This window comes from Syngnathus floridae, chromosome 5, assembly GCF_059516105.1.
Source record: "Syngnathus floridae isolate MCC-2025c chromosome 5, RoL_Sflo_1.0, whole genome shotgun sequence".
NCBI classification, from domain to species: Eukaryota; Metazoa; Chordata; class Actinopteri; order Syngnathiformes; family Syngnathidae; genus Syngnathus; species Syngnathus floridae.
Window position 1 is genome coordinate 1,039,108 of NC_142417.1, and position 11,517 is coordinate 1,050,624.

At 43.2% G+C, this 11,517-nt stretch overlaps 2 protein-coding genes across 7 annotated transcripts in view; one reads left to right on the forward strand and one right to left on the reverse strand.

The window, feature by feature from the left end:
• The window catches only part of bin3 (bridging integrator 3), a 33,089-nt gene that overhangs the window by 5,286 nt on the left and 16,286 nt on the right, over positions 1-11,517 (reverse strand). Inside the window, exons 9-14 of one of the 4 annotated variants that reach the window (XR_015858474.1) lie at positions 11,054-11,231; positions 8,211-8,304; positions 6,981-7,166; positions 4,937-5,013; positions 4,782-4,858; positions 3,581-3,703 (exon numbers count right to left, since the gene is read on the reverse strand). Coding sequence is in view for 3 of the 4 variants with exons in the window: in XM_088375207.1 (XP_088231333.1) it covers positions 11,085-11,231 (147 nt within the window). In the remaining variant the exon portion in view is untranslated. Of the gene's footprint in view, positions 1-3,580; positions 3,704-4,781; positions 4,859-4,936; positions 5,014-6,980; positions 7,167-8,210; positions 8,305-8,687; positions 8,704-9,182; positions 11,232-11,517 lie in introns of those variants that run through there. The other 3 variants (XM_088375207.1, XM_088375206.1, XM_088375205.1) reach the window with 3 other exon arrangements.
• acsl2 (acyl-CoA synthetase long chain family member 2) lies at positions 34-9,109 on the forward strand. Of its 3 annotated transcripts, XM_088375202.1 has the most exons (20): positions 56-144; positions 3,320-3,537; positions 3,602-3,716; positions 3,808-3,872; positions 3,946-4,047; positions 4,749-4,848; positions 4,967-5,145; positions 5,225-5,257; positions 5,485-5,536; positions 5,649-5,722; positions 5,995-6,072; positions 6,170-6,304; positions 6,366-6,500; positions 6,992-7,160; positions 7,488-7,576; positions 7,799-7,915; positions 7,989-8,132; positions 8,205-8,306; positions 8,382-8,453; positions 8,611-9,109. In XM_088375202.1, exons 2-20 carry the CDS (start codon positions 3,322-3,324, stop codon positions 8,749-8,751), a joined length of 2,118 nt encoding a protein of 705 aa, XP_088231328.1. In that variant the 5' UTR covers positions 56-144; positions 3,320-3,321; the 3' UTR covers positions 8,752-9,109. The 3 variants fall into 3 exon arrangements, with proteins under 3 accessions (XP_088231329.1, XP_088231328.1, XP_088231326.1); XM_088375203.1 differs by having other exon boundaries at positions 34-144; positions 3,334-3,537; positions 7,989-8,306; XM_088375200.1 differs by having other exon boundaries at positions 7,989-8,306.

The window sequence follows — 11,517 nt, forward strand, 5'->3', positions numbered from 1 at the left end:
TGATTAAAAGCTTTTGATTTGAAACGTTGTGACAGGAAACAGTTGATGATCTGCACTAACTTTAGGAGTGAGCAGATTCAGATGGATGAACGGTAAATCCTTTTGGAGCGCCAAGCCATCAAGCGCGGAGCTCGGCAATAACAGGTGATTGACTTCATTTCTTTTTTGCATAGTATCGTTTCTTCTGCATTTGACCAAATAAGATTTCATTTCTTCACAAATATCCGGGAAAGTTTGGGCTTTTTGCACTCCGTGGTCCGCTGCGGTTGCAACGTCACTGGAAGATGAACGAACTTTCTCTTTTGTGTTTGCAAGTTTTTTTTTATGTTTAAATCCATCTTTTTGCTTTTTGTTGGTTGGTTGCACGAATACTCTTCGCTTTCAACTTTTCGCCACGCACTTTTCTCGGCCACTACATTAGGTACACCTGCATCCATTACAAATAGCCTGCTGCCATTTTGATTGGCACTGCCACTGGCAGAATGTTTAACAATTTGTCAATGACTGTGCTTAGAATTTGTGTAGAAGATATAGAGATGTTTTTAATTAGAATACCATTTCTATTTTAACTGACCGCTACCAGTACAAGTGGACGCAACAGTGTAGTAAATGATATCACTGATACTTTATACATAAAAGTTCAATTCAACCAGTGATAGATCTTTTTTAAAGACCTTTAGTTCATCTATGACAAAAAGGCAGAAAGGCAACTCTGCAATAGAGAATTAATGTAAAAAATACCGTACACTTGACTCTCTATGAATATAGGATTAGTTGTAATAAATCAACAAAACGGCAAATAAATAATACAGTGTACAAACAAAACTAACATTCCCAGAGATTTGTATGTTGATAATGAAATTGCAACGCCTGCAGCAATTTACAATAGCAATAACCTATCCCTAAAACCGCTGCGATGAATAAATGTTGGTGTCCCTCAGGGCTGTGTCCTAGAGCCTGTGCTATTTTTTATTTCCAATTCATCAACCACAAATGATCCTTCTGTGATTTGTCCCATCACTCCGACCAACTCTCCCAATGCATGTCCCCAAGACATTGACGTCCATCCACCATCGCAGTCTTGACAACCTGTTTGACAAACAACTCCGCTGCTCAGCCAGCTTCATTTGCCCCCTTAAAAACGGCAAACTCATCTCCCGTCGGCCACACTACGCCACGAGTCCTCTTCCCCATTGAAAGCCCCCACGCCCCTCCCAGTGTCGCCTCCTGTAGTTTTCTGGGTCAGGGGGAGGAATTTCCGAGGATTGCTCTCATTGTCAGTCAGCTACTATTTAGCTTCAGTATTCACGTCAAGCCGACATTTATTTTCTCTGCTGGACTAAGAAAAAGTTGAACTTCTTAAACTGTATTGAAGTACAGAATAAAGAAAGGCCTCTTCTGTATTGTGATACTCTATTTTATATAAAAAAAAAGGGGGTTCTATTACCAGCAGGTTGACACTTTCAAAGATATTGTATCGGGGAAGATCAAATTGATTACATAATCTTTCCTTCATAACGATCAGCATTGTTATTCCGCTGTCATCGTGAAGGTATCAGATCGCAAACATGATTTCGTATGCGATCTCCGTGCTCAGGTCAGGAATGGATGTGCACAAACCTGCAGGATGCCTCAGGCTCTTACACGTCTGCCTGACAAGCTGCATTCTTTGCTTTTATTGTGTCACTCAAGCAGGATGTTATCGGATGAAAGGTAACACTGAATAATTAGTAGAAGGAAGCCATTTCACTTTTGGCTTATTTGATAAAGCTTTAGGAGTTTTTGCTCGTGGAACTTTGTGTTCCTGTGCTTGTCTTATTTGGTGTGTCTTTGCTTTTTTGGTATGATCAACTAATACACGCAGTTGTAATTGTTTTGTTCATGAAAAATTTAGGACAGGCACAGTTGTTGTGGGTTAGCTTTTTAGAAAAAGTTATTGGAACTTCCTAGGTGGACCACACATCTATTCTGTGGCACTTGTTGATGTCCAATTTTCTCGCTCTCCATCGTCAATCAAGCGAAGCAAAGTGACTCAACTGCAAATCCCAATTTACGCAATATCCTGACAACATGCCAAGATTTGATACAACATCAAGTCTGGGGTCGAAATTGTAAATTTCCAAATTGGAGTGACAACAAAATACAACATATGCACGTTATATGACATCATGTGTTATATGACATCATCTTCGATGCAACTTTTGTATCAGATCTTGTTAGATTATGATGGAGATGATACAAAACGTCATTCTATTTAAATCATCAATATAACTGTAATTGTAAAGTCGCATCTTGGCCATGCAGTATTTTATTTTCTGTTCATTAATAATATTAATTCAATTTCAGCTCGACGGGGTTAGGCTAGGGAAGTGGTGTTGCTTGACTGTTTTCGTTTCTTTTTGTCTGATGTTTTCTAGGGCGTCAAAGCTGTGAGACAATGGTGCCTGTCTGAGTCTTGACAATTGTCTTTATGAATGGGAGTGAGCAGAGGGGGGGGGGGGGGAGTCGAGGGGGGGGGGGGGTCGTGCCGAGATAGGGGGATGGGGGAGCGAATGCGATCATTGCAGTGAACTGTCATGTTCTTGTTCACTTTTTTGGTCTTCTACTGCTGATGACCAAAGAACGTAAAAAAAAAAGTTAGAAACAAATTTCTTTTCTGGTGAAAGAAGCAAGTTTTCCTTTTGGTCAGTTTGGTTGCTACTGTCCATTGTCTTAGAACACAAAACTTGAAAGATGAATTAAAATGTTGTAAAATGGCCGACCAGCTGGCAGTGAGAACGTTCGCCTGTAAATTGTGTGGTAACTTGGTGACGGGCATGCAAACGGAGCCAGCCAAGCTGAGTGTGGCCACAGTTCGTTGTAAAGCTTTCCCTCGCCTACAAGAAAAAGAAAGTGGGTGAAAGGTCGTGGAAAGAAGTCTGTGTTCATTTATAAGCAAAGACACCTGAAGTGCTAGGAGAGCCCTTTTTGAGTCGTTTTGAGTCCCAACTAAAAAAAAAACCAATATAAAGTGACACGGAGAAAGTGGGTGGAGGAGGGGTCACACCCCCTCCCCCCTATTTGGCGACCAAATGTTCAAGAGGACCCCCTCCCGATAGTAAAGTGGCACGGCATGGCTGAGGGGGGGAGGGCCTGGTTTCATTACTTCCTGGTGTTGCTCCACTTTGAGTAGATGCGCCGTGCCAAGTGTATGTCCCAGCATGACTCGCTCTTCCCTTTTTTTCCCCTTCCTGGCTGGAAAAATAAATCCAAAATCATTGGAAACTGAGTTGAAATGTGATGTTGGTGAACTAAATCGACTTTTCTCTCTATCAATCAGTGATGCATTTTCAGGAGTGGTTACAGTCACTTGGATCCAGCTTGGAAGTGAAATTTCCTCAGTCCGATCAGGCTGGAGACTGGCATCTGCTGTCCCTGCACTCGCTGTCCCTGCTGGGATTAGGAGCCCTAGCCTCCCTCACCACATACTGGCTGCTGACCCGTCCGCAGCCCATGCGCCCTCCCTGCGACCTTCAGGCCCAATCGGTGGCTGTCAATGTGCGTGAGCGGCCTTCTGCCCAGTGGAGCTTCGGGAACTTACCGACGTGATCCTTTGCTGCAGGGGGATCCCGGCTGCAGGCGCTCAGCTCTTCTTCAAGATGATTCCTTGCTGGAATTCTACCACGACGACACCAGGACGGCGTACGACATGTTCCAGAGAGGCCTGAGGATCGCAGGTGGGACTTTGAATATGACAATCAACTTAAATCATCATTTTATAATCTTGTCAAGTCAGCTGAGGCTCAATTTCCCTTGTGGCTGTTTTAGGTAATGCACCATGTCTTGGCTTCAGGGAGTCAGGCCAACCCTACCAGTGGTTATCCTACACTGAGGTACGGACACATTTGCTTGTATACTGAGCCGCAAATGCTTGTCGTCGCTTCCATTTGTCTTTGGACCCTCCAGGTGGCCGAACAAGCACGGGTGCTGGGTTCTGGTCTCCTGGCTAAAGGCTGCAAGCCCAACCCAGAACAATTCATTGGGATATTTGCACAGAACAGACCAGAGGTACAAGATGTTTGCATTGTAGCTGCTGTTTACGCTGAGCACATTTTTCCCAAATTATTCCAGCAATGTCATCGAGGAGACTCGAGCCTGATGTCATCATGTGGTCGGACTAAAAAATAGATAAATACTGTCTTGTAGAACTAGACCAATTTATGTCACTGCGCATCCAGGTGGTGTAGTTTTATAATAAACACTTGCTGGTGTTTTTTTTAAATCAGTATTTTATATTTATGGTATTTGTCACATATCTACTGTAATGATTTGACTGATTTCGTTAGTGATTGACTAACAGAGATACTTGATATCTACCAAGCTTCACCACCAATCATGTCCAGGGAGTTACTTTGAGCAATTTTTGTGTGTCCTTCAAAAGTATTTGCTTTTATAAATCAATATAAGAGGAGAAGATACTGCAGGCATCCTCTGTGTGTCCCTAGACAGCTATTACTCATTCAAGTGGTCTGCTGCAATCATCATTTCTATCGTACCCGACAGGCAAGAGCATTTTCACCGACTAAAAAGGGCAAAACTATTATTTGCTCTATTCCAACCGTGAGATTAACTCCAAAACCATGATTATAATTTCCCCGAGTCTTTGTTTGCTTTGGCTGACATTTGTCTTCACTTGGAAAACGTTATCTGACTGAGGGAGAATGACGTGAGTGTAAAAGTGTGTCTTTGTCTCCCTCTGTTGGTGGCAGTGGATCATTACAGAGCTGGCCTGCTATACTTACTCTATGGCGCTTGTTCCTTTGTATGAGACACTGGGGCTGGAGGCCATGGTCCATATTCTCCAGCTGGGTAAGGCATCCTGAATTGTAGCAATGGAAACAAGATCAGAATAATAAAAATACACTTTTAATAGATCCTGTAGATGGATAGAACTCACCGTTGTTGCTTGTGTGGCGGTGACATTTAGCGGAGATCTCCCTGCTGGTATGCGACCGTGAGGAGAAAGCCGCCTCCCTGTTGGAGAATAAGGAGAAAGGCGTCACACCCAAACTCTGCTGTCTGGTTTTCTTCGACGACTTCAGCGAGGCTTTCGCCGAGAGGGCGAGGGCTTGCCAGGTGGAGGTTCTCAAACTGACACAGCTCATGGTGAGCAGACAGTGCACACTTTTTTTTTTTCTTGCATTTATCACCATATGGAGCTTCATCCGTTTTGTGCTTGTTGTAGGATCTGGGAAGGCAGAATCTCAAAGAGCCTTTGGTAAGTTTTCAGTTACATGAATAAAAAAAGAGAAATCTGTGAAGAGGTGAGGCCGTGAATGTCAAACAGTGAATATTAAGGGTCCACTCTATGTGGGTACCATAAACTAAGGAATGGTTGAAGTGAATTCCATTTTTGTCAAATCTCCAAGCAAAAGCATGTCGATGACAAATAAAAGGGGAGTGGAGGTGGTGGTCTGCATTGCTATTCTTTTGATTTCCTCGCAGCCCCCCCAGCCTCAGGATCTGGCCGTGGTTTGCTTCACCAGTGGCACCACAGGTAGTAGCGCCTAATCATCCCCAGCAACGTTGCCCACAGTCGGGGTCTTTTACGAGGCCCGCCGTACAACTCCCAAAAGGCGGCCCTAATGTCTTTGTTTGTTGATGTGCAGGCAAGCCTAAGGGAGCCATGATCACCCACGGCAACATCGCCTCAAACACTTCCTCTGTCATTAAGATCCTGGAGGTGCGTCTTCCATCCCACCTCTTCCCACAGCATCTTCATGTCTGCTTTGTGGCTTGTCTATTTCCTCCCCGCTGTGTGTAATGCTATGATTAACTGAGTGTTTGATTGGCCCTGTGGTTGCGAGCTGCTTAAACTAATTGCCTCTTTATAGATCGTCTGCCATCTAAATGCTGGAGGGGAAAAAAAAAAACATACAAGATGTTTGATTGCCTCTGAGGTTTCATGTCTCCCTGGAGAACTGAAACATTTCTCATTATTTTCCCCTCTGCCAGGGTTCCTTTGTCATCCGACAAGAAGACGTTTCCATCTCCTACCTGCCGTTAGCACACATGTTTGAGAGGATGATCCAGGTGGGCTCATCGCAGGACTAGTGATCAATAAATTGGCTCTTGAAGTCTGTTTTTTTGGACTGCTCTGACGTCTAAACAAAGGCTAACCCCGCGTCAGGTGTCCATGTTCTGCCACGGCGCTCGAGTGGGCTTCTACCAAGGGGACATTTCCCTCCTGATGGACGACATCAAAACACTCAAGCCCACCTTCTTCCCCGTCGTGCCCCGAGTGCTGAACCGCATCTACGACAAGGTCTGCTTTACAGACGGCGTCCGTCTTCCGCCAGATAGTCCCTAACCATAACCCTGTTCAGATCCTGGGCTCGGTGACATCCCCGCTGAGGCGAGCTTTGCTTCACTACGCCGTCAGGAGGAAGCAGGCCGAGCTAAGCAGCGGCGTCGTACGCAACAACAGTCTTTGGGACAAACTGGTCTTCAACAGGATTCAGGTCTGTGGAGCCAGCGGCCGCTTGTAGTTGACGTTGTACCATATACGACGTAGATGCTAAGCTAGCATCCAAACTTTGCTAGTTCCGCACTAAAAATCTGCACCCGTTCCTTTACGGTCCCAAACAAAGCAAACAACGGTTTGTCCGCAGCCTTTAAGCTGACATTTTCCTGATCAAATGCGTTCCGAGGGGAGGGGAGGGGAGGGAGCGCGAAGCAGCTTGCAGCGAGTCCACCATGTTGTATGAGAAGTTAGTCGGTGGTGCAGAGCTCTTCCAGCGAGCGGTGCCAAAAGCAAGCGCAGCATATTGCGCCTGTGGGAGTGTATTGGAGACACGCACGCACGCACACGCTGGCAACCCAACATTTTGGCTCGCCGGAGGTCGATGGAAAAAAATATGGTCTGGCTTGGTGTCCAAGTGGGATTTTTGCTCTGCTTATTGTTGGTTAAAAAAAAATAAGAAAAATCATGCAAGACTTGCTTGTGTTGCAGGCCAACTTTGGAGGAAACCTGCGCTTCGCCCTGACCGCCTCGGCACCCATTTCCCCCACGGTGCTCTCCTTCCTTCGAGCCACCATGGGATGTCTCATTTTTGAAGGCTACGGCCAAACGGAATGCACGGCGGGATGCACCTTCTCCATGCCGGGTGACTGGAGCGCAGGTTAGGCTGCGAAACAAACAAGTCTTGCATTACAAGGGTGTTAATAGTCAGTTTTTAGTTCACCTAGAATTTTGTTTGATATAATTTTAGTTTTTCATAGCAGGTCGGTTGTTTTTTTTATTTTTCAAAAGTGTCCATTGTTTTTTCAAACGTGCTGTTTATTTTTCCAAAGTAAATAACGGGTGGTCATACACAACAATCAATTATAAAACTTTGCGGAAATCTGTAAAAATTCATTTGAAAGGATACATACGAATAGTATATATACTGTATATATATATATATATTTTTTGTGGGATGAATTTTTGTTGGCACCGCATTTGTCAGGACACGTTGGTGCTCCTCTGCCATGTGCTACGGTCAAGCTGGTGGACATCCCTGACATGAACTACTTTGCAAAGAACGGAGAGGGCGAGGTAAGTCGTTTATATTCAAAGTTTTTGTAAAAAAAACGTTGACCTATTTTGGGGGGAAAAAATCTTGTGACATAAAAATACACTATAAATATAAAAGTGTTTGAAAAAGGTTTTGAAACAAGTGATCTTGGTTGCATATTTAAACTCTCAAACATTTGAACAGACATTTTGAAAAATGGCGCCGCTTGCCAATTGTGCCTCAGGACTTACGTACTTTGTCAGATCTGTATCCGCGGCCCCAGCGTGTTCCGAGGCTACTTGAAGGACCCCGAAAGGACGGCAGAAGCTTTGGACAGTGACGGCTGGCTGCACAGTGGCGACGTGGGCCAGTGGCTTCCAGTATGCGTCAAATGTCAAATTTTGTTTCATCTTCTTTTTTTTTGGTCATTACAAACGTGTTTTGCCGTTTTAGAACGGAACGCTGCGCATCATTGACAGGAAGAAGCACATCTTCAAGCTGTCGCAGGGAGAGTACATCGCTCCGGAGAAAATTGAAAACGTGTACACGCGCTGCACACCTGTGCTGCAGGTCTTTGTGCATGGAGACAGTTTACAGGTGTGCTGCTCGTCTGCGAACCTAAGACAAAATCCAGAGGTGTTAATTGCAATGATCGTTCCTTGTGCTCAGTCTTACCTGGTTGGGATTGTTGTCCCTGACCGTGAGGTTTTTGTAACCTGGGCTAAGGAGCGAGGATTTGTCGACTCGTACGAAGAACTTTGTCAAACTCCTGTAAGTCATAGATGAAACATCGTGCACATTTGATCAGGCTTTTTGCGAAAATATCCATGTCCGTATTTCTCTCAGGACGTGAAGAAGGCGGTGTTGGAGGACATGAGAGTGATTGGAAAAGAGGCCGGCCTCAAATCATTTGAACAAGTGAGGAACAAATCACCCGCTTTCAAGCATCATCGACGCTAGTTTCGTTAGCCTGCCTATTTTGTTTTGTCATTTGAGTTAGCATTAAGCGAGCAGACTCGGAAGGAAATGTTCTCAAGGCGCCACTGTACGGATTTGGCCTTATGTTACGTTCCAGGTGAAAGACGTCCACTTGCACCCCGAGACGTTCAGCGTGGCAAACGGCCTCCTCACACCCACGCTCAAGAGCCGACGCGCCGACATCCGCCGGCTGTTCCAGGAGCAGATAGCCAATATGTACGGCAAGACGGTCGTGTGACAAAATGGCAACATCGAGTAAGTGCCTTAATAGAAACACGTTTGACTTCACTAGTTCATACACGTCCGTCCAACATGTAACGTGTACATTGTTATCTAACGGGATCAAAAATGTTGTTCGCCTGCTGGTGTTGTACAAAAAAAACAAAACGTTTTTATAACATGTGGCGTTATTTGAGATGTCTCACTTGTAACATGTCTTCCTCCTTTGTTCTGCTTACATCTTAAGTTGGTTTTGTAAATCTAATGTGATTCGTTGAAAATCCAGCGGTAGGTAATATTGTATGTGTTGTAAATACGCTTTTGCGCCCAATGAGTGGCCATTACGGACTTAATAAACAGAAAATAAAGATTTCTAACCTGTTTTGGTTTTTATATTTAAAGAACATTGGTGAGTATATTGCAGTAAAGGGACAGGAAGAGAGAGCAAAGTCACGTCTCATTGATCATTTATTTTCTTAATGTATGCAAAAAATGCTATTGGACAATTACGGAACATATCAAGTTTACAAACAAATAAAACCCTTGACGCTAAAAGTATTTACTTGTCAAAATAAATAAAAAACGACATTGTTTAGAAGGACTATCAAGGTCACATTGAAAAATAAAAAGGAAGAATACAAGAAAAAAGTAGTAGTGTTACTTGAGAAAAGTATTTTTTGACAATGCTGAGGAAAATTAAGATTTACACAAAAATAAAACAAAGTATCGTGAAGTACTGACATAATTAATACCTGACCTGATCTTTGACTGACATTCAAATCACGTTTTCAAGTTAGGATTTTATAACAAAATATTATAGGTAAACTTGAGAGTGTAGTTATTTTTGCATGAAAGCTGCTCTATGACAACAATAAAGATGGGGGGGGGGGGGGCAGTACTGTTTAAACTAATATTGTAATAACACGTTTAGTTTTCTGATAAGGTGTAATATTTCAACTTGTAATTCTGACATGTTAGTATTTTGCTTTCTTTTCAGTGTGGCCCTAACACAGTTAAAAAAATAAAAGCCTTCATTTAGTATAAAGTCCCCTTCATTAATCAGTAGTTAGCTTAATTTAAAATAGATAAAAGACTGCCTGTATGACACAAAGTTAAAGAGAGCGCACCTAGTGAGCATCTGTGACCTCTGAACCCTTTTAGCCATGACCGTTGTCGGTGGACGCTTTTGGAACGAGTCCTTTTCACCCCCGCTAGAGGGAGCACTTGGCTTGATTTTAGAACTGTGGCTGAAACTTAGTCTACTGTCTGTCCACTTCCTCATGTAATAAATTGCATTTCACTGCTTCATGCGCCACAAAGATGATGTCAACACGTGGGGAAATAAGATCATGTCGGATGTTTAAAAAAAAAAAAAAAAGTCTAAAAACTGTCTAGAATAAGATTGTGCCTGCAAGCCATGACAAAAATAATCTAACATCATATAGTGCCAAATTGCAAATATCTTGCATGTAAAAACATATTTCTGGAATATTATTGAACGGAATTATCTATACAGAGCTACAATTGATGTCAAGTGACCCGGAGTGTAAAATAAAAGCATCATTACAACATCATGAAGCGATGACTGAGGTGCTGCTGTTTTGGGTAGCAATGACCACACGACTGTCGATGTGAGAACAATAACAATCTATGACTTCATGATCAGAAATTAGAGAAATAATTACACAGACTACACTCGTATTCATCTAAATGACTGTTTCCTGTTGCTAACCAAAACAGCAGCTCCTAACCAGATTCAAAAGCCCATACGATGTCTCTCAACACATATCATTATACATTTTATGAATCGCAAAATTTAGAACATTTTCAAAATGACCAGCTTTTACTGGGAATTTATAAGGATGAAGCAAAAATGTATCAAATTGAAGGCCATTTTAATAGAGTTGAGGAAAATGCATTTTATCACCATCATCCAAATGAAAGCAAGCAGATTTCACTTAAAAGGAAACATTTGCTTTTGTTCTTTCATGAAAGAACTGAACGTTCAATCAAATATCCAAAACTAAAAGGTAAAAAACATACTTGATTCGGATATTTGAATCTGAACTGTACCTTTGCTTTTCAACAAATTTATCCGAACAACTTTACTTTTGTTCGTTGCTGCTGTTTTAGTTGGCGACAAACTTCAGACGAGTTTAGCGGCCTCAAATTACGTGACTAATCCGGCCGGGCACGGCATATACGAGCGCGTCGGGTCGGGTCGGGTCGGCCGCTGTTTGAAGAAAGCGGCGCTAGTGTTTGGCTGATGGCTTGGTTAATGTGGCAACTGATAAAACAAGTCATGGGAAGGAAGCACTAACCGGTGAAGGCCACAGCAGCAGCAGCAGCGTCTCAGTCGTCGGCCACGATGGAGAGAGCGCGCAGCTCGTTGAGCTTGGCCTCGCTCTCCCTCTGCCGCTGCTCGTCAGTCAGGCCCGCCCGGTCGATCTGATCCGTCAGCTCGCTGAAGACCTTGTACATTTCCGTGAAATACACCACCTGCCCGGAGAGAAGATGTATTTCACGTGAACCTTGGGAATGCCCACCTCTGCCACCAAATATTGCTTCCCAAAGTCTGATTTACCACATTTATATTTTTAGAAGAAAAAGAGTGGTGCAACGCAGTTTAAATTGAGAGAAAATCGGACGCTCTAAAAATATAACATGCATACGTAACAAATGGATGTATGTTTTATTTGATCCAAATACTCAATTATTTGATGGAATTTTCAATGGACTGGCCAAAAGGAAAATATTTTATAGCTGCAGCCCTATTATAATATGG

What these genes read in the sequence shown, in the direction of transcription:
- acsl2 (XM_088375200.1), top strand. Translation starts at nt 3,322, where the DNA reads ATGCATTTTCAGGAGTGGTTACAGTCACTTGGATCCAGCTTGGAAGTG. An exon ending in CAAAGAACGGAGAGGGCGAG is followed by an intron (nt 7,577 to 7,798) that starts GTAAGTCGTTTA and finishes GTACTTTGTCAG; the next exon opens with ATCTGTATCCGCGGCCCCAG. An exon ending in ACGTGGGCCAGTGGCTTCCA is followed by an intron (nt 7,916 to 7,988) that starts GTATGCGTCAAA and finishes TTGCCGTTTTAG; the next exon opens with AACGGAACGCTGCGCATCAT.